Below are 27,999 nucleotides of genomic sequence, written 5' to 3' on the forward strand. Positions count from 1 at the left end.
TTTTTTCCAGCAAAAGTACATATTTCACAAGTAAAATAAATTTTGCATAATGTATTCATATAATTAATATAGCAATTTACATTACATTTCAGGATAAAAGTTTCCCCGGAAGTGACGCGACTATAAACCAAAGTGACGACATGCGATGTTTGTTGTCATATCTTTTTTTGTTGTGAAGAGCGAAGGCGAGGATCATCTCTGCTCGGATGGTGAGACCAATTTAGCGATTTAAGTATTTAATTCCTTTCAGTGTTCTTTTAATAGAAATGTTTTCAATAAAGAAATCGGTACAAGCAAATACCGAGCAGTTTTGTCGGCACGAGGTTGATGTGTGATGCTCAACCGTCCCGTTTGCAGACATCGCATAAAATGGTTAAATATAATCATTAAAAATTGATACATTTGTACGCCATATCCATCTTTGAAGAAAACTTGTGTCTTTGTAATGATGCACTCGAGTCTGTCCTTGACTTATCTGTTTTGAAACTAACCATGTGATTGTGATTTTTGTCAAAAAAAGAGACAACAGTCTTGTAAGTAACTTACAGGGAACTTGGTCAGTTTGAGCTGGTTTTGCATCAGTGTATGACTCTTGTTTCTAGTATGTTGTCACATCACATTAATGTTAAATCTGTTATTCAGGACTTATGGTGAACATCATAGAGAGGTAGAATGTGAAACACGATGGCTGGTTTTGAAACGTACCAGGAGTATCAGCGAATAGAAGATTATGATGAAGAGTCTCCTCCAGGAGAGGAAGAATTACTCATCCATGTGCCAGACGGCAGAAGAGGTAAGTACTGTTCACTTCTACATTACACATTACACATGTCAACATATATATATATATATATATATATATATATATATATATATATATATATATATATATATATATATATATATATATATTCTTTCTTTATCATTTAACTTAATAACAAAGTCTTTGTTACATTGCAGACCCGTGGCATCATATCAAGAATCTCGACAATTTCTTCACAAGAATATCCTTTCCTTTAAAAAATATTAAAACAACATGCAGTGTTATTTCATAGGCTGAATGGGAAAATTCCTGCCTTTTTTTCACCCTTAAATCAGGATTTGTGCAATAGCTATAAACTCCCAGATTGGTATTATTTCTCATGTTCTTGAAAACACCGTCTCCATTCATGATTAGGTATTAATATTATGTTACGCTCTGGCATGTAGCATTAATGGCCGAACACTGCTGTACTTCTTTAAAACAGCTATCATTGGAATGCAAGAGTCTTTAACATGCTCACATCTATCATTTCCATCAGAGGAATGGATTCACCTGTATGGTGTTATCAGAGTTTTTTGAACTTGTGTAAGTTATGTTTATATTTGACTGAAGCGTTAATTCGTTAGGGTAGGATTGCATACTAATTAGTAAGAACTAATCCTGTCTGTTTTTGCATTCCCATACTCAGGCAATTCCTGTTTGTGGTCACGTTTACAACTTTTCTCTTCAACTGTGTGGAATATGATGTTCTCTTTGCCAACCGAGTGGTCAACCACACGGGTCAGAGCCTCGGTCCTCTGGACAGGAACAAGGTCACCCTTCCTGACGCGATTTTACCCAGCGAGCAGTGCACTAAGAGGTCAGCTTTACTTTTAGCAATTTGCAAAGCAAGTTACTTTAAATTTGTATTTATTTAAACAACTGCTTACATCCTTGACCAATTCAGTGTTTGTATCATTAGCTAGTTTTTCATTCGATGTAAAACTTAAAAAGTAAGTTAAATAAGGTTAAGTTAAAGTAATAAAATTAATAAACCGGCTAAAAATAAATAAAATAAGCTAAATAGAGATATACAAATAAAAGAATAAATTGTTAAAACAATAAAATGGATAAAATGACATAACAAAATAATTAAACTAAATGAGATCCAAGTATTAGATAAAACTTATTTATTTAACTTAAATTATTGTAAAAAAAAATTGCATTGGCAACTAACTGAAGTAAAATAAGATTAAGTTGAAGTATACAAATTACTAAAACTAAATAAAAAAATACTCAGTCACTTATTAAAATAAAAACTCAAAATATAAAAATAAAAGCTAATTCAAAATACTTAATTACTATAAAAATAATATTAAAGTAAAACTTGACCTATTTCAAATATATTGTATTAATGCTGAATTTTTATTTATTTTTTTCTCACTGAAGCAGGCAAAGTTCAGGGAGTAAACCAGGTTTTGACACTTGTACAATATATATTTTTAAAAATATAATGTTTTAGAAAATAACAAATAGGTATATTTTTACAAAACTTATTTGATAGACAGTTTTCTGATGTTACAAATAAAATATTTTGATATTGCGTGTGAACTTTTATTGTAATGCACCACTCAAGGTTTATTTCACTTCAGGTTTAATGCACCATATTTTGTGTTCATTTTCAAAGCTTCAAAGTTCTTATTGCCATTTTCTTGGTTTTTCAAGCTCTATTTCCGTAGTAGCCTGAAAGCAAACATGCCCTAAAGCACTGGGTGAGAATGCTGTTCTCTCGCATGTCATACATTGCATCACACTGGAACTCTTTTCAGCTTCACCTGATTTGTTTCCTACTTCTCAGACAGTGGCTCCAAAATAAGCAAGCTGTAATCAAGCACCTCAGACCCTGCCATTCTATTTCTGTGGCCGTCGATGATACTGAAACTGTGTGTTACGTAGAGCTCGTGGGATTTAAATAGACCCCGTGATGTTTTGGTCCATTTGACATTGAATAACTATTATGCTTGATTCTCAGTTTTACTTTGTAGACCTTTTCATGGACTCCTAATGTTTCGACACAGAGAAACCTGATCGAGATGTGTTGCTGACAGACACGAATATGCAACACAAACATATTAATATCATAGCTGACTCACTTCAGTGAGACTCATTCAAGGAACATCTTGTGCTGTCATACAGTAATTAAGACCTGGTAAACATTCATTCATCCCCACAGGAACATTTGGTCAGCCATATTATTTTCCAAATTCTGATTTGGTTCTCAAGTAAAAAAATTGTATTATTGGTGTCAGTGTTGAAAACGCTTGTGCTGCTTCATATTTTTGTGGAAACAGTGATTTCAGGATTCTTTTGATGACAGAAAATTCAAATGAGTTGTGATAGAAATCTTTTGTTACATTATAGACGCCTTTTCTCTCACTAAATCACATATTGCGTATGACTTATTTAGTATTTAGCATCAGTTTTGTTACATTTGACTTGTTAGGCTGAGTTATTGATAATTGACTTTATTCTTATAATGTCATGAATTTTGAGCAATCCCATCACAGTGATGATCTTCATCTCCCTATCAGGATTCAAGGAAACAGCTGGATCATCTTCCTCTTGATAATGGCAGCCATTTTCTGGGTCTATCGGCTTGTGAAGGTGATCTGCAATGTCATCAGCTACTGGGAGATCCGACAGTTTTATAAAAAAGCACTGAACATACAGATGGTGAGAGATGATCACCAACAAGATTATAGTTTGAAGTGCATATTTAACATGCGGTGTCTGGCTTTTCTTAGTTATTTGTCACACTTTTTTTCCCTTTGATAGATCATTTGAAATGGTCAGACAGTGGAACAAAGCTTTAAAAGTAAAATTTTGTCTGTCAGTTAATGAAGTCACAAAAAGGCATGTACAATACTCATGCAAGAATACTATATATATATATATATATATATATATGTATATATATATATGTATATGTAATATTATTTATAAGCAAATTATATGTATATATGCAATAAAATGTAATTATAAAATAAATATTTATATTAGTATTATATTAGTATTATATTATAATATGTATTGATTTTTTATGTAATTTTTTTAATGAATTTTAGGATGAACTTTGCAACTTCACGTGGCAAGAAGTTCAAGGCCGTTTGATCCACCTGCAGCGCGAGCAGCCCATGTGTGTCCAGAAGCGTGATCTTTCCGAACTAGACATCTACCACCGCATCCTGCGCTTTAAAAACTACACTGTGGCCATGATCAACAAGTCCCTTCTGCCCGTCAGACTGCGTGTGCCCTTCTTGGGCGACATGATCTTCCTCACGCAGGGCCTAAAATACAACTTTGAGCTCATTCTGTTTTGGGGACCTCTGTCGCTCTTCCAGAACAAGTGGAGCCTGCATCCCAAATACAAACGGGCGGCAAACCGGCAGGAGCTAGCCAAGCAGCTCAGCCGCGTCATCCTGTTGACGGGTCTGGTCAATCTGCTGCTGTGTCCCTTCGTGCTGGTGTGGCAGGTGCTGTATGCCTTCTTTAGCTACGCTGAAGTCATCAAGCGCGAGCCGGGAAGTTTGGGGGCCCGGCGCTGGTCGCTGTACGGCCGTCTCTACCTCCGCCACTTTAACGAGCTGGATCACGAGCTGCAAGGCCGGCTGGGACGTGGGTACAAAACTGCCGCAAAATACATGAATTCTTTTGTTTCTCCTCTGTTGGCGGTGCTGGCCAAGAACGTGGCTTTCTTCTCCGGCTCGGTTCTCGCCGTGCTCATTGCTCTGACGGTGTATGATGAAGACGTGCTGACCGTGCAACACATCCTGACGGCCATCACCGTACTTGGCTTGGTCATCACCATCAGCAGGTATGTATAAAGACTTTAACATTTATTCATTATAAGGACAAAGACCATCTCAAGAAACTGCATTTTTATATATATCATTTTAATGGTTAAACTTATTTTATTTTAGTTACTTTTAATCTTTGTTTGTTTGTTTTTTCAGCTTTATTTCAATTGTTTAATAACAATTTTGCAGTTTTAGTTTTCCCATTAATAAATGTTCTAAAATATATTTTGTTCCGTTCTTAATTGCTGCTGCCTGTGTAGAGTTTCAAAATCAGTCAAAATAGACATCAAGGCAGCTCTCTTTGTTTTGGGACAGGGCTAATATGGGAAATGATTTGTGCTGTAAACTCATGTGACATAAAACATATTGGTGTAAAAGACAATTACTCTCCGCAGCTCTAACATCAGGTCAAAGAATAAGTGCTGTTTCATGTGCTACGTTGACCTTGTTACACCCAAGCATTATAATTCTGAGCTGTACAGTGAATGGCCCGCTCTCAGCCCCTGGCTTCAGTAATGCGTCTGACTCTCTTGCAGGTCGTTTATTCCAGATGAACATATGGTGTGGTGTCCTGAACAGCTGCTTCAGTGCGTCCTGGCCCACATCCACTACATGCCTGACCACTGGAAGGGCAATGCCAACAAGAGCGAGACCCGCGACGAGATGGCACAGCTTTACCAATATAAAACAGTGAGAACTGCATGATATAGGCAGATTATTATTGTAAGACATTATTTGTTATTTTGTTAATTCATTCATTTATGTACACTAACACTGAAAGATTTGAGGTTGGTAAGATTTAAATTTTTTAAAGAATTTAATACTTTTATGCAAGGACACTTGATGAAAAGTTACAGCAAAGACATTTATAGTGTTAAAAATAATTCTATTTCAAATAAATGCCATTCCTGAAACCCTAACCCGTCCCGAACCCTAAAGAACAATTTTCAACGTTGATAAGAAGAAATGTTTCTCGAGCAGCAGATCAGCATATTAGAATGATTTCTGAAGGATCATGTGACACTGAAGACTGGAGATATGATGCTGAAAATTCAGCCTTGATCACAGAAATAAATGAACTGTTTAAATATATCCAAATGGAAAACGATTATTTTAAATTGTTATAATATTTGACTGTATTATACAGTTTTACCATATTTTTGATCAAATAAATATTGGCTTGGTGAGAATTTTTTTGTAGGTAAAAATTGCATATAGTATATTTATTACAGCATAATAAATAAAAAAAAAAATCTCCCTTTCATAGCAAAGCATATATTTTCAAGAGTAGTTTTTATTTGCATTTCTTACCGTTGTCACTTTTAGTTTGCTTACTAGTTGTATGGCACTATTTCATGAAGTTCTAGTTGTCTTGGAATTATATTTAATATGAAAAGTGCTATACAAATAAATTTGAATGGAATATGTTTTAAATGTTTTAAATTAGGCTTTAGTTCAATAAATAGCTAATCATTTAATTTTGAAAAAAAAACAACTTTTGTTTGTATGTGACAATATTTTAAAGTTTGGAAACCCCTTAATTAGTGCGTACCTACAGGCAGAAAAATAAATTAGAATAATTTATTTAAATAACAATAAAGTTACAACAGTCTGGATTTGACTTCTTTTAGTCTGTAGTCTATTGAAATAAAGTATATATATTATATAAGTCACAAAATACACAAAGTCAGACAGTTGAAAATGAGTCAGTCGGTTGTTAACCACAGTAACTCTAAGAGTTTTGAGTTTTCTGAGTTATTTGAAGTATGAAATTACACCTTAGTGCTCTGCACCTGTTGTCTAGAGGTTTGTCTGATTTTTGCACACCTGTTGAGTAGGTTTTAATCTTCACTGCATCTGTTCTCCAGCACTGTTTCACACCTGTTTTTATGAGTTCCACTTACTGAGTTTCTCTTATTTTTGTGCACCTGTCCTGCAGGTCTTTATATTGGAGGAGCTTCTGAGTCCCATAATTACCCCCTTCATCCTCATCTTCCCCCTGCGGAGCAAGTCTTTAGAAATCATCGACTTCTTCCGTAACTTCACCGTTGATGTGGCAGGGGTGGGAGACATTTGCTCATTCGCTCAGATGGACATCAGGCGCCATGGAAATCCACAGGTATCAAAGAGCACATGCATGCATGTTATTAATGCTTCAGCTCCCGGTAATCCAGCGCCCTTTGGGGTAAAATCATACAAGTGTGTTGTTATGTGGAAGCTGCTTCTTGGTATCATAGCAGGCTTCATGGTTTGTTTTTCCCCTCTCGCTCAGTGGATGTCTGAAGGTCAGACGGAGGCCTCAGTGTACCAGCAGGCTGAGAATGGGAAGACAGAGCTGTCACTGATGCATTTCACCATTAAAAACCCACGCTGGGAGCCCCCGCAGGAGAGCTCTGTGTTCATCAGCCACCTGAAGGAGAAGGTGCATCAGGATGCTCAGACAGGACCGTCTCCTCAGCTGCTGCTGTCCGAGGCTCCTCTCTGTACCTCGCTGCTGTCCAATGAGTCCGCCACGGGTGTAAGTCACGCTTTGAAACATGCCACTGTCTTGACTGTATAAGGATCCTCTATTATCTGTTCCAATCAATTTCACTTTTTTAAACTGCATTCACAACACATTTAACTGCTGTACTCACACACACACACACACACACACACACAAATAATATTGTAACTTTTTTAGGACTTAATCTTTTCATCAAGATCTTTTTGCATTGATATATTTTTTCATAATTAATAATACATTTTTTAAAGTGTAATTCATAATCAAGCTAAAAACAATAAATATTACCCTGATACATAAATACCTGTTTCTGCCATTGGGGTTATGGGCGATTTTTATTATTATCTAACAGTAACCAAATTAGGTGAGAAAAGTGCTTAAGTATCATAAAATAAATAATGCAAAAAATCTTTTTAGTTTTAAAAAGGTTCTAATTAAGTCTAGTTAAGTTGATATATTGCAAAAAAATGATGTATTGTTTTATTATTAATAAAATATATGAAAATGTAAAAAATTGCTATGTAAATGTGCAGTGATGAATCATGCAAAATCATACCATTTTATTAATATTAATATATATACAGACGTACATTACCGTTCAGACGTTTTTTAAGGATTCTTCAGTTCAGATGAATCTTTTATTAACATTATCAATATGTTCTTAAGATAAATAAAATACAAGTTTTCTTTTCTTTTTGAATAGAAATAAAAAATAAAAGTGATAATTTCTTAAAAAATCTTAAAAAAATAAAATAAACAAAATTACTGGCCCCAAACTTTTGAATGGTAGTGTAAATATAAAGTGATTATGATTATTATTATTAAAAATATATCATTATTGTTTTTTTTAATTTTTATTATAATATACTGTACATCCAACAGACTGCCAGATTGGTTATTTCACAGATCATAATCCTGAGCACAGAGACTTTTCACTTCTCTTAATGAGATGCATGTGTTTTTGCGCTTCAGCCTGATAACCTGTTAGCCAGTGTGTTGGCTCACCCCGTACTGACCGCCTCTGGACTGCCTGGGAGGAATCGCCGCTTTATTCCGCCGAGCAGTGCGGCTTCTGCTGCTGCTAGTGTCCTGGCGTCCCTTTCGTTTTCTCAGCAGCCCCACGCCGGCCGTTCTCGCTCACACACTCTCCTGCTGTCCCGACTGCACCACGACAGCACCATGTACTGCAGCGACCACACTGTGGGCCACAGGTAACAGCCATTAAACACTTGAGAAAACGAAGCAATTTCTGTTTAAATGCCTGCGCTCTTCGATTCAGATCTGTGTAAGGTTAAAGTTATCTTTGTGACCTTTTCATTAGTATGTCTGCAAGTGACTCCAGAGTTATCAGCCAGACTCATTCGGCCCTGGCTTCAGAGTTCGCATCAACCGAGATGAGCCTGCATGCTATATACATGCACGAGGTGACTGGTCACAATATACTCAAATACTAAAAGAAATCCTTCATAATCCAGTATAGTTTTCCAATAGTTTTTGGTCATTCCCTCAGGTACATCAGCAAAAGACCCAGCATCCATCTGGACCAATTCAGACCTCTGTGTCAATGAAGGACTTGAGCACCAACTGTGGTGAGTCTAAACGAATCGTCTCATGTATGAGATGCATGTAAAATGGCTTTCAGATGCATCAGATAACAATGGCCGTACGTTTAGTACTCCAACACTTTAAAACAATGCTAAAAGGATCAGATATATCAATTAGAATGGAAATATTGCCATTTGGCGCACCTGAAAGCACACAGCATCATCTTCCACATTCCACATAGTCACCGTGCCGCCCAATGCATTTATCAAAAACGAGACTGATAAGAGATTTGATGAGAAAATATATTTCATGTGTATGAACAACAGGTCAAATTATGATGAAAAATGTTAAAAACGTATGAAAAAGTAATTAGCAATATGTGATGGAAATTTAATTTGACATATTATAACACTTTATAAATAAGGTTACATTTGTTGGCGTTAGTTAATGCATTAAGCATCAGCATTTATTAATCAATTTTCACGTCGGGTTTAAAAAATATATAAATGATATGTATACATACAGTATACATTGTATGATTTATTAATATATAAATATAAATTAAATATTTCTAATTTAGAAATATATTATTTTTCATTGTTAATTCATTTTAAATGTTAATATTATGTGTGTGTTTGTGTATATACAGCATAATTATATATATATATAACTATATATATAACTAATAATAATTTTATAAATAAACATATTTTTCATAGCTAGTTCATGATCAATATTAATATTATAGTTTGTTAATCTATACACCTTGACATGTTAATGTGTTAGCTTAAGTAAAAAGGTTTTGGAATTAATATAAGTGTAAACATTTTTTATTGCTAGTTCATGATACAGAATTCATGAACAAATAATGACGAATTAAACCTTATTATAATGTGCTATTGCTTTACTACGGATGTTATTCAACTAATCAATTATTTTTCAGATTATGGTTGGATGCTTTACGAGTTAATCAGTCGGCCTTTTGCATGAGCGAGTGTTTCTTAACCAGAACAAACTGCAGACAGTCCCAGACGTCAGAAGTTAAATCTTTGGGTCATCACTTTGCATACCTCTGTCTTCATAAGAAAATGCTAAATTTAAACAAGAAATAAATATTTGAGCAATAAAATCCATCACTCTTAACCACAAAGTTTTGGGATTTATTTATTGACCAGTCGGGCCTTCACATGAGTGAGTGTTTCTTCAGCTGCAGACAGACCCAGACATCAAAAGTTGAATCTTTGGGTTAATGACTCATTTTGCATACCTGGTCATAGTTAAATGATGCAAAAGGATCTGAAGGCACTTCTTTCTTTCAGCTCAAGGTCCTCAGATACAGTCTGCACAGACAGTCACCTTGGTGCCACCCACTTCTGGCCGCTTGGGCGGCTGGGCTGAAGAGGAAGAGGAGGAGGAGCAGGGCGATGAGGAGGAGATAAACACCAACCCTGTGCCAGATCAGACCAGCAGAGGGAGCAGCTGAAGTGCCTTCAACCTGTACAGTGTGTTTCACCACATCCCTTCAGCCAATCAAACACAGCACAAAATACACACAAGATACTTTCATTGGCTTATCAATCCACAGGATTCCATTTGGACTCAAACTAGTTAATATCACTACATATCTAATTAGTGTTTAAGTATTTTAACATTATCTCTCTCTTTCTGGTTTGCAGTTTTTGTTCATTTCTGGTAGTTGTGGCTTCACTTTGGTTGAAAGCCTTTGATTGAGCATGTTGGGACGCCACACAAAGCATGTCGTTCAAGAAGCCCGTCGGAGCTGTTCGGTTCTCTGGATCTTCCAGTTTAGAGGAACTGTGACATAATGGACTGAAAGAGTATGTCTGCCACTTCCCTCCCTCGTCACGTCACTTACATTTATATTTCAGAGTGCTGTGTGTTTGTGTTGGAGTGTGTGTGTTTGTTTTGTTTATGACACAACAGGGTGACACTTGTTTTACAGTATTTATTTCCATTGCATTTTCTTTCATGCAATGTCCGTTTTTTTTGGGTTCGAGCAAGTTATGTTTTCCGCCTCTCGGATTTAAATGAGAGCCAGGTAGTATTTACTTTTGAATGAAAACATCCTTTTGGTGTATTATTGCAAGTTTCACTTTTACGTTACAGAAAATATCACTGAATGTAAAATCATACCAGTTGCCTCTTTAAGAAAAAAAGACAAAAAATTCTCAAAATTATTAAACATCCGATTTTTTTTTCCTTAAAGAAAATTATAAATACACTTAAGGATTTTTGCCTTCTTGAAAATTTGAATTAAAATTAAAATTACATTTGCATTTGCAAATGTTTTGACAAATCTTATCAATAACCTGTAAACAAGAAAAAAAAAAAAAGATTTTAGCAAAAAAATTCATCTTGATTTACCAAAACGCTTTTGATTTACAGGGGAACGCACAAGTTCTTTAACTAAATAAAAATGTTAAAAGTCTTAATTTTTGTTGTTTGTCTAAAAGTTGCATTTCATCTACAGCAACAAATAGACATCTTAGACGACTTTGACTTCATTAAAGAATTTTTGTTATTTAAATAATGCTAAAGCTATAAGAATGATCAACTATCAAACTGAAGGGTTAATGTGAAAAAAAAAGAGTAAATTATTAAAATGAAAGCCAGACATTAATCCCAGTTCACAGCCATTGGGACATTATTTCTGAACTACTTCTAAACAGCAGATTATTGAACCACTTAAGAAGTTAAAATTAAACTCTATTCAAGGTTAAAAGCAGATTGAAGATGTTAGTGTCGTGTTTTCGATGTTGGTTTAGGATTTGTACTCCGTACCTAACTGATAACAATCTCTTCCAGCGTGTTGAATTAAATATTACACATCTGACAGATGATCTGAGAAGTCGTATCACAGTGTCCGTGTCGACCCAAAACTGAAGAGTGTGATTTTTGTGCGGTGCTTGCGATTTAAAAGTTCAGTCAATTCTCAAACTAGAATCTGCCATTATCAAGAACAAAATAGATTTGAACTAATGCGCTCTCTCAAAGCGTAGGAAGGCTTGGTTCTGTAATATAATACTACCACGAGAACCTAAGTTCTTTCGACAGTTTACACATGGTATATGACACTCTGGTCAGAGATATACCCACAGTTCTTGTAAAACACTGAACTTCCTGTGACCAGAGCATGGCCACATAAGCTTTAAGATATCATCTACTTGAAATACTGCAGTTAGAGAGTAGCTTCAAGCGTAGTTAATAAAGATAACGACATCTATATCAGACCCACTGAATACCTCCTGTGTATGTACAGTATTTATTTGTGTGGGACATTATTGAACGAACGCCATCAGGATGTAGTTGCAGACATGCAGTTTACAGTGTTAAGGATTCGAGGGGTTTCCACACAAGACTGTGTAAGTGAAACACATTGTTTTAAAGCTCGGTTATCATAATGTTCTGTTTTAACAGTCTGCGGTTGGACTGTGCCAGGTGCTATGAATGTGTATATTTAATTTGTTTTAATATTTATCACATTTTTTTTTGTCTGATCCAAATAACTCTAGCCAAAAATAAACCTTACCAACTGGGATTTGCTGTCTTGGTTTACTTTTGCACGCACCAGTGTTGTTCTAGTATTACTTGTGTACAACTGTAGGTTTTAAGAATATTTTTAATTTTATTTTAGTCATTTTGTTATAAGATTTATTCATTAAAATAAGAATACAAAAATTAAAATATTTATTCATTAAAATATTTTGGTAATTGGAGCAAAGCTCAAATATATATATATATGTGTGTGTGTGTGTGTGTATATTAAGGCTTGCATAGACTAGTCGGAAACAATCGACTACTCGAGCATAACAGCGATTGCAAGTACACTTGAATTTTAGGATTACAATATTTTGTGTAGCTGTTACTTTCTATGACTTTATCTATGTTGCTAGGATAATGTCTTCAAAAACTGACAAGGAATAATCTTGCCTGAATATTCGGTTGAAGCTGGCCTAGTCTAGTATTTGCTAGATAACAGTTGAGGGGATCAGCGCAATATTATACACAGCCCACTAAAGTCACGTAATAAGTGTGTGAAGTGAATGAAGGCAAGCTTTATGAATGAAAAGAGCGAATATCAAACACCGCATTGCTGTTGCCTCTCTGTGCATCTCTCAGAAATCAGAGCTTGTCAAGAGTAATATCACCTATAATAATACATCATACACTTTCTATTATTTATATACATTTAAAAAGGAATGATTTAAAAATTAGGCTTCGATATGAAACGAGTGAATGGAACAAGCACAGCGTGCTCATAAAACAGCCGCGCTGCGCGTCTCAGTCTCTCAAAAAACAAACCAGTTTTCTCTAAAGAGTAGGCTAATAATCAACTTAGATAGCTTCCTTTTTCTATTTGGCCTACATGTTTGCATCTTTATATTTTGCTGGTTTGCCTGGCACACTAACATTTGTTTAGTGAAGTTCACAAAAAGATTCGATTAAAGACTTCTGCGTAATGAAAATGTGCGCATTGAATTGATTCAGCCATGTTCTAATGATCACTAAACGTTTGTCATGGCATCTCTCTGCTTGAATGATAAACATATTTTTAGAAATTAATAATAATTTTAGTTTAACGGTGATAACTATGAAAAAAAAGATATACGACGTTATATCCGAATGCAGATACGAATAATTTTGTAATTGTTACAGATGCTAATACAGATGCAAATACTGGCTGTAATATCATAATTATGAGGTTTTTATTTGTATTATCTACATATGTAATTAGGATATGAATTAATAAGCGTTTATTGGTAAGAACATGTCTTTTCATTTACAGTAGCATGAACAACGAGTAGTAGAGTAACTCGAGTATTTTTTTTAAATAAGAAATCGACTAGCTGAAATCAGTAGTCGTGCAACCCCATATATATATATTATATATATATTATATATATATATATAATATATAATATGTATATATATATATATATATATATAATATATATATATATTCCAAATACCGAATTAAAAAAAAAATTATTAATATCAACACTGTCAGGCACATGACTAGGACAACAAAACATCTACATATAATCGGACAAAAGCAGCACTGGATTACATACAGAATCAACAGACAGAAAACATGTTAAGAGATGGTTAAATATATATTGTTTATTATACTGGATCATTTACATGTCACAACTCTCTGTTTTAAAATTGTGATACCTGTACTAGAAATCCCATTGTAGTTTATATAAAATAATACAATAATACATTAGCTGAGTGCAGAAAACATAATGGAAGATGATATCTTGCCTTTTACCATATTGCAATGTACTGTAGTGAAGCTGACGTGCCCCAAAACGCACCTGGACACTCAAAAATATCATTTCATTATAACTAAATTGATTTTTCCTAGCTATTCTTCAACGGGACTGAGGTATTTTTGTAGTTCATCACACGAATGATGATCCATTGTCTTCATGTTGTGCAGTATATCTGTTACCATTTGACACCTAACAACCTCCGTTTGTGAAATGTTTTGCTGTGAAAGTGTGCTTGTGCTATATTTCTTTAAAATAAATGCCACTTGGTTTGATCCTTTTTATCTAATGCAAAGACTTTCAGACATTTTTTTTTAAAGGAACAGTTCACCCAGAAATTAAAATTTGCCATTCAAGATATAGATGAGATTTTTTGTTTTGTTTTGTTTTTTTAGATCAGATTTTGATAAATTTAGCATTACATCACTTGATCGCCAATAGATCCTCTGCAGTGAATGGGTGCCGTCAGAATGAGAGTCCAACAGCTGATAAAAACATCTCAATAATCCACAGTCCATCAATTAACATCTTGTGAAATGAAATGCTGCATGTTTGTAAGAAACATATCCACCATGATGTTCTAACTTGAAACCATCGCTTCTGGCCAAAATACGAGATGTAAATATGATTATAATTATAATAATAATTCATAATCAAGTTCATTGCCCCAGTTGTCAAGTTCAAATCCATCTCCTGTTGTCTCACCAACATGCTTTTGACTGTTTTCACTTGTTACGGTGCTTGATCTATGAATTTGGTCTCTCATTCTGACGGCACCCATTCACTGCAGAGGATCCACTGGTGAGCAAGTGATTGAATGCTTAATTTCTCCAAATCTGTTCTGATGAAGGAAAAAACTCATCTTCATCTTTGATGGCCTGAGGGCAGGTACATTTAGAGCTAATTTTCATTTTAGGTGAACTTTTACTTTTAAGTGTCCAGATACTTTTTGGGCTATATATATAAACGTGTATATATGAGAAGTTCATGCAAGAAAAACGATTACACCTGTAACTTCTAGCTAGATCCCCAAAACATAAAATAATCAAAATAAAATTTCCTAGTGGATGTGGAACTGCGGTCTATTTTTAATGTTCATTTTAATTAATGCAAGCATGTAACTCGTCAAGTCAAGAGCTTTTCAGCGACTAATGATTTGATTTTAACATCAACACATCGCATACAGTCTTTGCCACTTAAGGTAATGAATTAACTCTCGGAGGAGACAATCTGATGAATGGATTCACATGTGGGATTGGATAAGTGAAACATATGAATATTACACATATAATGCATCATTCAATAACATCCCATCTCATCACAGCCTAGTGGATGGAAATCAAAATAAATAAGAGTAACATTAGCGTGTTGAAATAAAACGACATGAAAAGCAAATTGCTTGCAACTCAGGTGGCTTCTGTTCACCTGACAGCTAATAATTAAGACTTGAAGGTAATATACTGTAACATTAACACATTATGCATATTATTGCACTTATATAAACAAAATATGAACAGAGACAAACATTCTAAATGATTACACATTTTCGAGTACTATCGCAGGGCTGAGTCCAGTCAAACTGTGGTTAAAGCTCACATGGTTTTTGGCTTGCTTAGTTGGGGACACTTCATCTACAGCGATATCGTTGACTTGATTGCAAATAAATGGACAGACACTATTTAACTGAACAGAGATGACATAACTGAATCCAATGATGAACTGCCTTTAACTATCATCTTTGCATTATTGACACTGTTTTCCTAATGAATGTTGTTCAGTTGCTTTGACGCAATGTATTTTGTTTAAAGCGCTATATAAATAAAGGTGACATTGACATTGACATTGTACAAAAAAAAAATAGATTTATTTTAAATTATAGATTTAAACCTTGGCCAAACCGACTGTATCTATAACAATTTTTGTGCAATATTCTTTTTCAGATTTGTTTAAGGCGGCTTGATTAAATTAGGCCCACAGTGTTTGTACAGGATTCAGAGAAGCACAGAGAAAAAAAAAACTCTCTTGGAAATACTGAAATAATCTCTATGAAATACCGTCACAGTATTTGTTCATTTGAAATCGCCTGAAAAGAGATGGCATGAAATCTACCAGGATTTTCCACAATGTCAAAAACAAAACAAAACAAAAAACAGTGGCTTTGATGTTAATAAAACCTGAGTTTTGTTTTGGAAGTGTTGCCTATTTGTACTTGATGATGATATATTGATTCTAATCAGGTGTTTTTTGTTTCGTTTTTTTACTATTTAGCATGTACATTTTCGTAGACTTACACTTCTTTTGGAGTCTATTTGATATATATTTCACAGTTTTCCGTCATATCCTAAACCGTCCCTTTGTGGTCCCGTCGCCTGTGTCATCAACAAGCGAATTCCTCGAAGTTGCCTATAGCCGGGTGACTAGGTAACACGTTCGGCGCGAATCCGAGACTGTCCGAGTGACTCCGGAGTGTGTCACATGTGCTCTGAAAGAGAGGAAACAGAAGATTTCGAGGGATGGGAGGGATACGAGAAGATCAGATGAGGGGTTGAGATGAATTCATGTCAGTGACACCCATTTATAACAATGGAAATAAGTAAATAAACAAGCGATGTGAATAAAACATGGCAGAAAACAGAACATCAGTAATGAAGAATGCATGTCATATTGGATAAAAAGGAGGACAAATTCATGGATAAAGTGGTATGGATGGAGGGGAGTGGGGAAGGAAGAAATTTTCTTAATTTTGTTTCTATAGCTCTGGAAATCGAACTTTGCAATCACAACTCAGCAGGATGCATAGAAATAATTCAGTGTCATGACTCATGAACCGTGTGTGAGTGTGTGTGTGTGTGTCTGTGTCATACTCAAACTCATAACAGAGATGCATCTAGTGATGTTACTGGACACAGATCTCATCACAGTGAAACAATGGAAGCCAGTTTAGCCTTCCAGGCTCAAATTTTGATCAAACAGATAAACTCTGGATTTACCTTCCCCATTAAATTTATAGTAATGATATAATATATATATATACATACATACAGTAGGTATCAGTGGATATCTTCCTATTGATTACCACATAATAAATGTAAATATTTTTTTAGTTTGTAAATGCAAGAAATAAAATAAAATAAAATAAATACAGCTTGTATATTTGTACATTGTGAATAAAAAATAGAATGCAACTTGAATATTTTATATGAATTAAATTAAATGCAGCTTGTATATTTGTTAAAGCACTTCTGTAAATTATAATAGAATTATAATTTAGTATTTAGTCACTTTAAACTTTAACTGGATCTTCAATTTGTATAAAAAAAGTAATAAAACCGTGTCATTTAATGTTTATCTAGGTGCAACAGTCTTTCACTGTAAGTGCACGCTTGCTTTAATGAAATGAAGGATGAACTGAAATGATCTGTGGTTATTAAAAGCATATCACATATGCTAAAAAAGAGTTTCACTTGTTTTGAAACTGCAATACCCTGGATTTTAACTGCTAATAATAATATGATAAAAAAAGGTAAAAACAGCAGTTTCACAAAGAAACAGTGTTGCAGTAATTTCTCTGGCAAGTGGGCTTGTTTTTCATATTTCATATGCAGAGTCTTGTAGACAGATTTATGAAAGGTGTCGTTGGCTGGAAATAATTACTCTGTCTGAAATAAACCAATAAAGCTGCAGCTCTAGGACGCTCGTCTCCTCTTCACTTAGCATTTCCTATAGCATCCTATAACACTGCTTTGTTTATGACGAAACATATTCAGATTAGTTCTTGGATTACAGTCTAATATATATTGACTACACACAAATTTATTTCATGTGGGTATGTTAAAAATTCATGCAATGAGCCGTATTCACGCATCAAGAGCTTTATAAATGGGAACTTTCTCTTATAAGATGTCCTTTTCCATCACGTTTCCACCTTGTTTCATCATTCATCTGTTTGTCAGACATCATCAAGTCCTTCAAAATAACACAAGCTTCAACCAAAATATACATCATCTAAATCTTGACCTAATGATGCCCTGGTGTCGTCACTATAGAATACATAAAACGGAGAACCAGAAGTCCTTGTCAGACGGGATCATTTCATCATCTAACAGGCAAAAACATACCAAATATAGTTCTTCACTTATCAACAAAACACTCCAAACTTACAACTACTTAAGTAGTTTCCATACCATATCTTTACTAGGCTGGAAACATATCTGTTGTTAATGATATAAGCCTGAGAAATTCAGTATTATTGTGCAAATATTTACACTGAGAAACCTTAACTGAAAAACTTACTCTCGCTTTTTTTTCCTTCTTTCTTCTGCAATCGTGTTTTGCAGAGCACATATACATTATATATATATATATACACAATACTGTTCAAAAGTTTGGAGTTTGTAAATTATAATTTATTCATTTTTTTATGTTTCTGAAACAAGTCTCTTCTGCTTTGTTGCAATTATATATGATCAAAAATACAGCATAAACAGTAAAATTGTAAGAAAAAAAATTATATTTAAAATAAATGCTTTCTATTTGAATATATTGTAAGATGTAATTTATTCCTGTGATCAAAGCTCAATTTTCATCAGTCTTCAGTGTCACATGATCCTTCAGAAATCACTCTGCTGATTTACTGCTTAAGAAACTTTTATTATTATTTTTAATGTTGACAACAGTTGTGCTGCTTAATATTTTTGTGGGAACTGAGATGATTTTTTTTTCAGGATTATTTTTTAAATACAAATTTAAAGAGAACAAATAAATTTGTATAACACTTTTGACTGATGTATTAATTCTATATTTTATTTTCATATTTTACATATCATTTTAATATTGGTTATTTCACTGACCCCAGACTTTTGAAGGGTAGTGTAACTACGATACAAAAAATATCAGCCCGATCTCACGGCAATTCGTACATATTTTACGAGGTGTCTAATTCGGACGACCACACTCGTACAAATTCATAAGATTTTTGCCAAATCGTATGTATTTTACGAGTTGCACGATTCTTATGAATTCGTACGAATGACCTACACCTAATCCCGCCCCTAAACCTAACCGACATTAGGGTTTTAGACAAATCATAGAAAATCGTATGAGTGAGGTCGTACAAAATCGTACAAATAAGCCACCTCGTAAAATATGTTCGAATTGGTTGTGAGATAGCATTGAGAAATATATATTTGTTGTTAAACAGCAACATTTTTGGAAAAAGGAAACAAAACGTTGGGAGGAAAACCGAAAGAAAAAAAAGCAAATGAAAGCTACAGGTGTTGTTTTACCTGAACTTCTGCAAAACATCATCTCCATCTTGAAAGCTACAGGGTTTTGAAAAAGGGATCTTAGAATGTGTAACAATGACATTTGTGCATGTCTAGAACTACTGTCATTAAATGTCACGAAGGGAAAAGACTCGAAATGATGTGAATAATGCAGGGATTTTACAGAAGGACAGAATGAAATTTTTCTGGTATATTCTTAATGGCGGCGCTACCTGGGGACATGGTTAGGCGTGACACCAGGGCTGGTGGGATTCTCGGGGAAATCCTGGAATAAACATGATGGAAAGAGATGAAGATGACCAAACCCAGGCTGAGGCCAATTCACTTCCAACTTACTGTATTGTTAACATGAAACTAAATATCTGTCATTAAATAAATATATTAAAATATATTTACCAATTAAATATATTTGAACAGGTGTAATTACATTTCTATAAATACATATTTGAAATATTTTGCATTTATTTGATTTGAAAATGAATTGACCCTTCACCAGATTTATGACAAAATAATCCCGCGCTGAAAAAAGCAATGGTCCAACTGTTTAAAATCATGTTGTTTCTTTAAAATATGCATTTTACATATATTATTTAAAGTTAAACATGGAATCAAATTATTTTAATGGATGCTAATAACTTTAAAACATAACATAAAACAATAAAACAGCATCTGCCATGATTTCAAAATCATTAGCATACTTCATAATGGAAAACACTTTGAATACCAAACCTGAACTAACTTCATGTTAATTCTAAAGTCTTGTTAGTGTATGTTAATGTTTGGTCAGTCTGTCCTGGTGCATGCTGGGAAGGCATAAACGATGGATTGTTGTGTCTGCTATGGTATGATAACGGTGAATGACACTGATGTTGTAGTACAGTATTTCAATGTCCTGTCATATTGCTCGTATACAAATGAGCGTTCGGTCATCATTTACTCAACAGCTCTTTATCATACAATGTCAAGTTTCAAAAACAAGCTAAAATCACCGTAAAGAGTCATTCAGAAGCCACAGTAGTAGTGCATTTAGGTGGATTTTTGTCCTCTAGAAGAGCTTGACTGACAGCCCCTGATGGTTATAGGCTTTGACTTTATGCAAAAGAACACAGAGCATCTTCATTTGTGCTCCATGGAAAGGATAAAGAAAGTCAAAATGGTTTGATATGAGGATGAGTAAACGATGTGGGCTAAATAAATACTGGAAATAATCTCAATCCCAGTCCTTTCTCATCAACTAATATACTATTTAAAATAGATAAGATATTCCAAAATTAAAGTATTAAATACAACCCATGTATAGCCTGCAATCTCACCTGAAGGACAGAGAGAAAACATATATAAACCTTATTAGCTGGGCTGTGCATATTAATTGGATGACATGAGGTTCTAATTGATTTTCTGAAGAGCATCGATCAAGATTTGTCACAAGCGAAGGGCGATGAACACGCTTAACATTTCTAAAACGTCCCCATTTCTGGTTTTGATATTTGCCCTTACTCAAATATAAGCCCATGTTTTTTGTGGAAAGGCCATCTTCATCAATCATTTCCCAGAATTTGAGCCAAAGACAAAAGGCAAGTAGATGCATGCAGCGCTAAAGAGAACAATCCAAAAAAAAAAATGATAAAAACAAATCAACACAAACAAAATCAACACAAACAAAAAACATTTCTGTGACAATCTTTTTTGTGCATGCAGAGCAACACAGAGAGCACAATTACCAGATTGTCACTAGTGCTACGTTGTGGCCGTCTCTTACGTAGGAAAGGTCCAAGCACTTTGTCCTTAAAAACCTGCAACATTTATAAAATATTCTGTTAGCAAATTATTTGTAACCATGAGCAAATTAAAGCGAAGAAAAAGGACAAAGCAACAGACCTCATACAAATAATCGAATATCTCCAATATTGTCAATACACTGGCTCCTATAAACAGACCCATCTGACCACCAATGTCACCTGAATGAATATACAATATAATAAAAATATATTAAAGCGGAAGGCATCTGTATTTTCCATATTGGTGTAGAATGTATGGATTTTCTGCGCACTTACCAAGTAATCCCGCCACTTCATATGCTTTCTTTTGTTCAATTTTCTCATAGTTCAGAGCCTCAAAAAAGATATCCAGCACCAATATGTTGTCCCTGTAAGATTAAATGCATGGCTAATGGCTGTTCAGATGAACTTTCCAGGACATAAATAAAAAACAACACATGAAATCAAATCGAATTCAGTGTGTAGTTTATATGAATTAAAATGTAAACTCACGCAATATACTGTTCAGTTTTGTTGAACTTCTTGGCGAGATATTTGGCCGAAGCCTTGCTGGGTATTTTCACCATGGACAGCTCTTTACCATATCGAGTCATGTTGCACGGCGTTTCGCAAACGCAGTAATCGTTGTCCTTCTCCACTAGAAAATCTGTCAATTATTGTTTTTATTATTATTACTGTTATTAAAAAGAACATTATTACAATTACATTATTCTATAAAATCTGCAAAGGTCTCTCAAAGGTCCTCTTACCTAAAGCTGGATCAGCACAGTCTTTGTACTGTTCAGGTGTGCAGACGGTAGAAGTGCCTGTGATAGAAAGCAAATAAAATACATAAAAAAAAAAGGCAAAATATTGTTCAAATTGCTAATCATCTGTAAAAAATTCTTAAATAAATAAAAGAAAATAAAAGAAAAACTCTGCATTCCAAACTACTTTCAAAGAAAATTCAATAAATAAATAATGTAGGTGTGTGTGTAAGCAAGTGTGTGGAGAGCTAAAATAAAATAAAAAAACTGAAAAAAAAAGACTGAAAAAATAATAATAATAAAAATAAAAAAGTTAAGAAATCTGCACATTCAAAAATATATCAAATAAATTAAAAAGTTGGTAGTATGGGTGAAATGAAATTAAATGCAGTATTTTTGTAATCTATTCAAAATATAAGCATCTTGCTTCCTTCTACTGTGGATTATTGTTTCAATGCTTAAGCAGTAAAGGTATGGGTCTGTCTGGAAATGTGCTGTCTCCACACCTGGCATGTGCACCATTCTGCAGTTGCAGTTTTCTAGCAGGTAGCGGGTCTCACAGTCGATGCGACAGCCCGTGATGCTGTAAGTGGAGAAGTATTCAGAGTCCATCGGTTCAGATCTGCAGTCGCCCCACGGTGGAGGAAGATACTGGAGCTAGAACATAAAGTTTTATTCATTACTGGCAGGATAAAGCTATTCAATAACAAATCAAAACACACTGAGCCCAGCCAAAGAGCGCAGCAATCAAAGGACTAACAGCAGACGACATCAGCTGAATATAATAAAACCCACACTGCAATCAGCCACTTTTCACAATCTACAAAAGCATCTGGGTTTTGAATGCAATATATATATATATATATATATATATATATATATATATATATAATCAGTTTGTCTGCAGCATTAAATAGACATTTAAAACAATTTATGTAGTTAAATTAAATGATACAATAAGTAAATCTTTTTTTTAAATTGAAAAATAAATAGATCTTTAAAACAGTTAAACATATAGCTAAATAAAACAACTAAATAATAAATTAATAAATCACCTGAAAAAGGAAAAGCCTCATTTAAACGTGATTACACTCTAAGTTACTATCAACACTTTAATGATCATAATTAATATGCAAATGAGAATTTTTAGGGGATAATTTCCATAAAAAGATACAAACATAGATCCACTATAAAATAACAGTTGCTGAGGCAGGATTGGTCAATAACGAAATAAAGTCGGGGCTTAGTAACAGTTCAGTTACTGGAAGCAACATTAATGCTAATTTCTTAAGTCATTAAAATTATATTATTCTCTTCTTATTAAATTTAAGAGCCTTTTAATAAGAATAGCATAAAAATATAATTGGATTTTATATCATTTTGCATATCTAATGGCACCAGAAAAAAAGATTATACTCCCATTAAATAAAGTCGCTTTTTGAAGTTGACTGCAAAAAGCATCACAGAATAGAGAGTTTATGATGGATTCAGAGTGCTTTGAAGTTAAAAATGAAGAGTAAGTAGAAAATGTAGGTCAGTAAATTGAAAGCAAGATTAGGAGCCCCCAGTTCCCTTTAGCACTTGATTATTTCAGCAAATTGATCTATTGCGAAGTCCATGAATGAAGACATATTGATCTTGGCCGTGAGAGCTGCTTTTGCCTTTGATGCAGTGAAGCCTGTAAACGAGCGCTTTTCCTGCCCTCCTCCCAATTAATGTTCCCTAGAAACTGAATTAGAAACTCATGAGGAGTCACATGACCTCAGTGCACACATGCATAGAAATAAACACTGCTTGCATGGCTGTGATCAACTCAACAACAGAAACACTGCGGAGGACTAGGAGGATATAAATGAGACAGTTTAATAACTCAAAACTAAAAATGGAAAAAATATATATTTTTTAATTACCAGGCATTCCTTTTTTTTGACGTCTATTTTAAAATATAGTACGATAAATAAAAAATGTAACAAAAAATGTGCTTATATAAGTATTTAAATAACAAATTAATATTGTTTAACTAAAACAAGACATTAACAATTGTTTATTCAATTTGTGTTTTAAAATGTCGTAGAATGAAATGAGTTTTAAATGTCTATTTAATTAAATTAAATAAAAAAAAACACCTCGAAAAATTTAATTAATAAATAATTAATAAATGCACCTTGTAATACACAAATACAAAATAGAAATGAATAAAACACTTTTTAAATGTGCAAATATTACTTTAAACAATCAATTAATAAATAATTTTTAAATGCACCCTGTAATTCACAAATAAAAATAGATAAATCACTTTTTAAATGCACAAAATACCATACATATTTAAAAGTTGTTTACATGTTTAACAAAAATTTAAAATGGTTTATTTAAAAATGTATTTTTCAACTTAAAACCTGTAAATAAAATAACAAATAATAAATGAATACATTTTAAATGCACCTATTAAACCATTTAAACATTGCAATTATTATAATTATCCATTATTATTATATCTCCATTGTCACTTTACTCCACAGAAGTTTGTATGCACACAAGTTGCATACATGTATTATGATCAATATTAAAAACTTTTGTGTTTCTTAATATTATGAGCAAAAATAACATGTCTGTTTCTCTCCAGGTTTAAAGAAATGATAGTGTGGATGGAGAATAAGCAGGGCAGCTGATATAAGAACATGTGATAAATGCGATATGTTTAGCGTTAGGTACCAGTTGTTGCTGACAAGACACAAAAGTTTGAAAACCAGGGGCCACACCAAATCCCAGCTGATCTATGAAGGGCGGCTCATCCTGGCTGTGGATCTGAACTTTGATGCCCGCCTCGTACGAGGTTTCATCTGCGGGGAGACAATAAACCACATAATTTACAGAGTCTGAGATTTGATGTCTACCGCCTCGAGGCATTTATATATATATATATATATATATATATATATATATATATATATATATATATATATATATATATATATATATATATATATATAATGACTTTATAATGAACTTTATAATTACTTTATCCAGAATGCCAATCCATGTTTTGCTACTGCCTCTAGATGTAAAAAGCCTGCTCTAGAGCCATTAAAATGACTAAGATTAATAGGTTATAAATATTTAATCTTCACTAGCATACAAGTACATCAATTCTGAGCACTGACCGCATGTCATCTATAGTTGATTAAACTTTGATACTCATTACTCTTTGTTTCATATTTATTTTCTGTGCATGATTAAATTGTAGCATGCCACAGAAAATAAACGGGGCATCTGACGCAGCAGTAATAGGGCAGGTGTAAAAAACTAAAACAAAGACCTAACCTTGTTATCTCCATATCTAAAGGTTCTTCCACAAGTGAAATCATTTTGGGGCGACCACTTATGGGTGAATTATGCTAATGTGCAATGCTGCATATCAGATGCATCTTGCCTTTTTGAAAGCATAATACTTTTTGGAACATAATTCAGCCAAGAAACCTGCACTGGTTTTGTCTTATTTAAAATGTGGCAGCATTTCAAGCCTGGAGGGATGCATATTGTCATAAGGTTTCATTTAAAACATCTGTTTGGATATTATGCAACTTTCTGTCTGAAATTTAATTATTGAAGAAACATGTTAGTAATGAATGATATGGTGGCTCTTCATCAGTAAATAAATGATGAGAAACACATCACTGATGTCTTTTTTTATGTATTGATTACCTGTGTCACCCCAAACCGGTAAGTACTCATCCTGTTGAATGTCCAGCATGATTTCCAACCCATTTCCTGTTCCGCCTTTTAAAGTCGTCAACAAGGGGTTTCCATCCAGACCAGAGTTGAACGTGTAACATTTCCCATATCTTGTGTAAATCTGTGGGTGGACAAACCATAAAAAAATATAATAAATATAAAAATATCCCCCCAAAAATAATAGTATAAATATATAACAGAAATGATATATTTATAGTAATATCCAATGGTATTTACATGGTAATCCTATACTGTATACTACTTTTCAAAAGTTTGGGGTTGGATTTTTTTTTTTTTTTGATAGAAATTAATACTTTTAACACATTTATTTAAAAAAATGTTTCCACAAAGTCATGAACTGTTTTCAACATAATATAATAATAATATATAATGAACAAATCATTATATTAGAATGATTTCTGAAGGATCGTGTGACTCTGAAGACTGGAGTAATGATGCTAAAAATACAGGAATAAATGACATTTTAAAATATTTGCTAATATTAAAACAACCATTTTAAACTGTACTTTACAATATTACCGTTTCTACTGTATTTCTGAACAAATAAATGCATTTTCCTGATCCCTAATCAACTGAGATGATATGCTGATCACAATTCCTCACATATTCAGAGCAAGAAAAATGATGAGATGACCTCTCGGTTGATGTCGACACACTTTCACTGTAAGGAAATCCAATGAACTGACAGCAATTTAAAGAACAGGTTTCATCTCTTTTGTAGATAATGGCTGCCTAAATCTGATGGTCCTGACAGTGTTTTGACAGTAATGTAGGTAGAGACACCGGTAACAGTGTTGAGTTCAGTCATGGTTTCCTGACCCCGATGTGACACTAATGAGTGGGAGATCTTCAGGCTCTAGAGCTTCGACAAGGACTGTCTCCCACTCACTGCTCAGGAAACAAGCTCAAAATACTCCAACAACAAGGTACAGCTACATTCTGCCTACTTCATCCCTGTGGGCTCTGAGGCGTTTCAGCAAGAGAATGATGCATAAAAGCAGGATAATGAAGGGCAAACAGAGCGGCTGAAGATAAAGAACACCTGACGTTACTGAAAGATGATGTGATTCATTTGTTCAGTGTTAAAACAGGTTCTCTAATCCCAGCTAAATGTACACAGATTACAAGTTAGCCATTCTAATGTTTTCATTTAAAAGAACGGACTAATAATCACATACAAACACAAACGATTTATTATGATTATTGTAATTATTATATTATTATTAATATTATTTGCTTCACTAAAGAGTGTTCTTTAGACTTTAGTGCTTCAGTATGCTTGAGTTTTCAATGAGTTGAGAGATAACAGAACATCTATTTGATGTGTGTGTGTGTGTGTGTGTGCAAGACAAGTGTGAGATGGAAATGTTATTTTAGTTTCTTAGACGTCCTGGCTACTTAGAAAATGATTTGCATTAAATTCTTAGAAAATCATCTAGAGGACAAAGTTGGGCACCTTAAATGGACATATGTGTTTAATATGCATTATGATTGGATGAGATCAAAGCATCTGCATTTGATGAAGGTATAAATGTTGAGTTTGGGTGTTTCCTTTTTGCCGCAATCTGCAGTCAACTAGGATGACTGTATGACTGATTAACTTTTCTTGCAAGAAAATAAGTATTCAAAAGACTTGTCTCATACCTTTATTGAAATTGAAAAGCTGCCAAAACACTATAACGCTTAGAATATCTTAGCAACAGCATAGCAACACCCTGGCAACCTCACAGTGTGCCCGAGCAACTGCATACAAACCCACTAAAATACTGAGAATACCTTAGCAACTTTAACCTGTTAACTGTCACTCACATTTTTGAACATAGACTTGAAAGTGCATGATCCAAAACAAAATTTTTATAATTCATGATTTTGATGTACCATTTTCATGGTAATGCAATGTTTGAATTTAAAATGGGTTTCAAAGGATGAATTTTGAGATTTGAAGTTTTCAAGTGATATATCATTATAAAGTGTGATAAAGTGTGACTTTTTTTTTTGACAAAGGTCAGAATTCCTATTATGATGTAGGTTTTTGGGGTGCACTCTTTGCCATAAATTAATATATTACTTTTCCTACATAATCTTTAACAAAAAAGATTGGCAAAATATCTATTGAGGAGTCTTAGACCTTTCCAACGATATATACAGTCGTGGCCAAAACTTTTGAGAATTACATAAATATTGGAAATTGGAAAAGTTGCTGCTTAAGTTTTTATAATAGCAATTTGCATATACTCCAGAATGTTATGAAGAGTGATCAGATGAATTGAATAGTCCTTCTTTGCCATGCAAATTAACTTAATCCCAAAAAAGCCTTTCCACTGCATTTCATTGCTGTCATTAAAGGACCTGCTGAGATCATTTCAGTAATCGTCTTGTTAACTCAGGTGAGAATGTTGACGAGCACAAGGCTGGAGATCATTATGTCAGGCTGATTGGGTTAGAATGGCAGACTTGACATGTTAAAAAGAGGGTGGTGCTTGAAATCATTGTTCT

General features: G+C 33.9%; 2 protein-coding genes across 9 annotated transcripts in view; one reads left to right on the forward strand and one right to left on the reverse strand.

Annotated features, from left to right (window-relative positions):
* The first annotated feature begins 90 nt into the window (after positions 1–90).
* On the forward strand, positions 91–11,159 carry LOC132124260 (autophagy-related protein 9A-like). Its single transcript, XM_059535201.1, has 15 exons — positions 91–209; positions 643–793; positions 961–1,004; positions 1,284–1,348; positions 1,452–1,622; positions 3,334–3,475; positions 3,868–4,616; positions 5,136–5,289; positions 6,539–6,718; positions 6,872–7,117; positions 8,075–8,313; positions 8,424–8,526; positions 8,613–8,691; positions 9,967–10,149; positions 10,324–11,159. The coding sequence occupies exons 2-14, from the start codon at positions 685–687 to the stop codon at positions 10,128–10,130; spliced, it is 2,445 nt and encodes an 814-aa protein (XP_059391184.1). The 5' UTR covers positions 91–209; positions 643–684; the 3' UTR covers positions 10,131–10,149; positions 10,324–11,159.
* Positions 11,160–16,265: 5,106 nt separating this feature from the next.
* The window catches only part of LOC132124262 (acid-sensing ion channel 1C), a 73,975-nt gene continuing 62,241 nt past the window's right edge, over positions 16,266–27,999 (reverse strand). For 3 of the 8 annotated variants that reach the window (XM_059535203.1, XM_059535205.1, XM_059535202.1), the window contains exons 2-12: positions 25,453–25,603; positions 24,463–24,590; positions 22,257–22,407; positions 21,754–21,810; positions 21,497–21,650; positions 21,281–21,372; positions 21,105–21,184; positions 20,948–21,019; positions 19,439–19,491; positions 19,227–19,262; positions 16,266–16,423 (exon numbers count right to left, since the gene is read on the reverse strand). In XM_059535203.1, coding sequence (XP_059391186.1) covers positions 16,345–16,423; positions 19,227–19,262; positions 19,439–19,491; positions 20,948–21,019; positions 21,105–21,184; positions 21,281–21,372; positions 21,497–21,650; positions 21,754–21,810; positions 22,257–22,407; positions 24,463–24,590; positions 25,453–25,603 — 1,053 coding nt within the window. In that variant the 3' untranslated portion in view covers positions 16,266–16,344. The remainder of the gene's footprint in view (positions 16,424–19,226; positions 19,263–19,438; positions 19,492–20,947; positions 21,020–21,104; positions 21,185–21,280; positions 21,373–21,496; positions 21,651–21,753; positions 21,811–22,256; positions 22,408–24,462; positions 24,591–25,452; positions 25,604–27,999) is intronic. The other 5 variants (XM_059535204.1, XM_059535207.1, XM_059535208.1 and 2 more) reach the window with 3 other exon arrangements.

This window comes from Carassius carassius, chromosome 42 (assembly GCF_963082965.1).
Source record: "Carassius carassius chromosome 42, fCarCar2.1, whole genome shotgun sequence".
NCBI lineage: Eukaryota > Metazoa > Chordata > Actinopteri > Cypriniformes > Cyprinidae > Carassius > Carassius carassius.

Excerpts from the sequence above, each read along its gene's own strand:
- LOC132124260 (XM_059535201.1), top strand. The coding sequence starts at position 685 with ATGGCTGGTTTTGAAACGTACCAGGAGTATCAGCGAATAGAAGATTAT. Across the intron at positions 4,617-5,135 it reads TTGGTCATCACCATCAGCAG|GTCGTTTATTCCAGATGAAC; the intron begins GTATGTATAAAG and ends ACTCTCTTGCAG. Across the intron at positions 8,314-8,423 it reads GACCACACTGTGGGCCACAG|TATGTCTGCAAGTGACTCCA; the intron begins GTAACAGCCATT and ends CCTTTTCATTAG.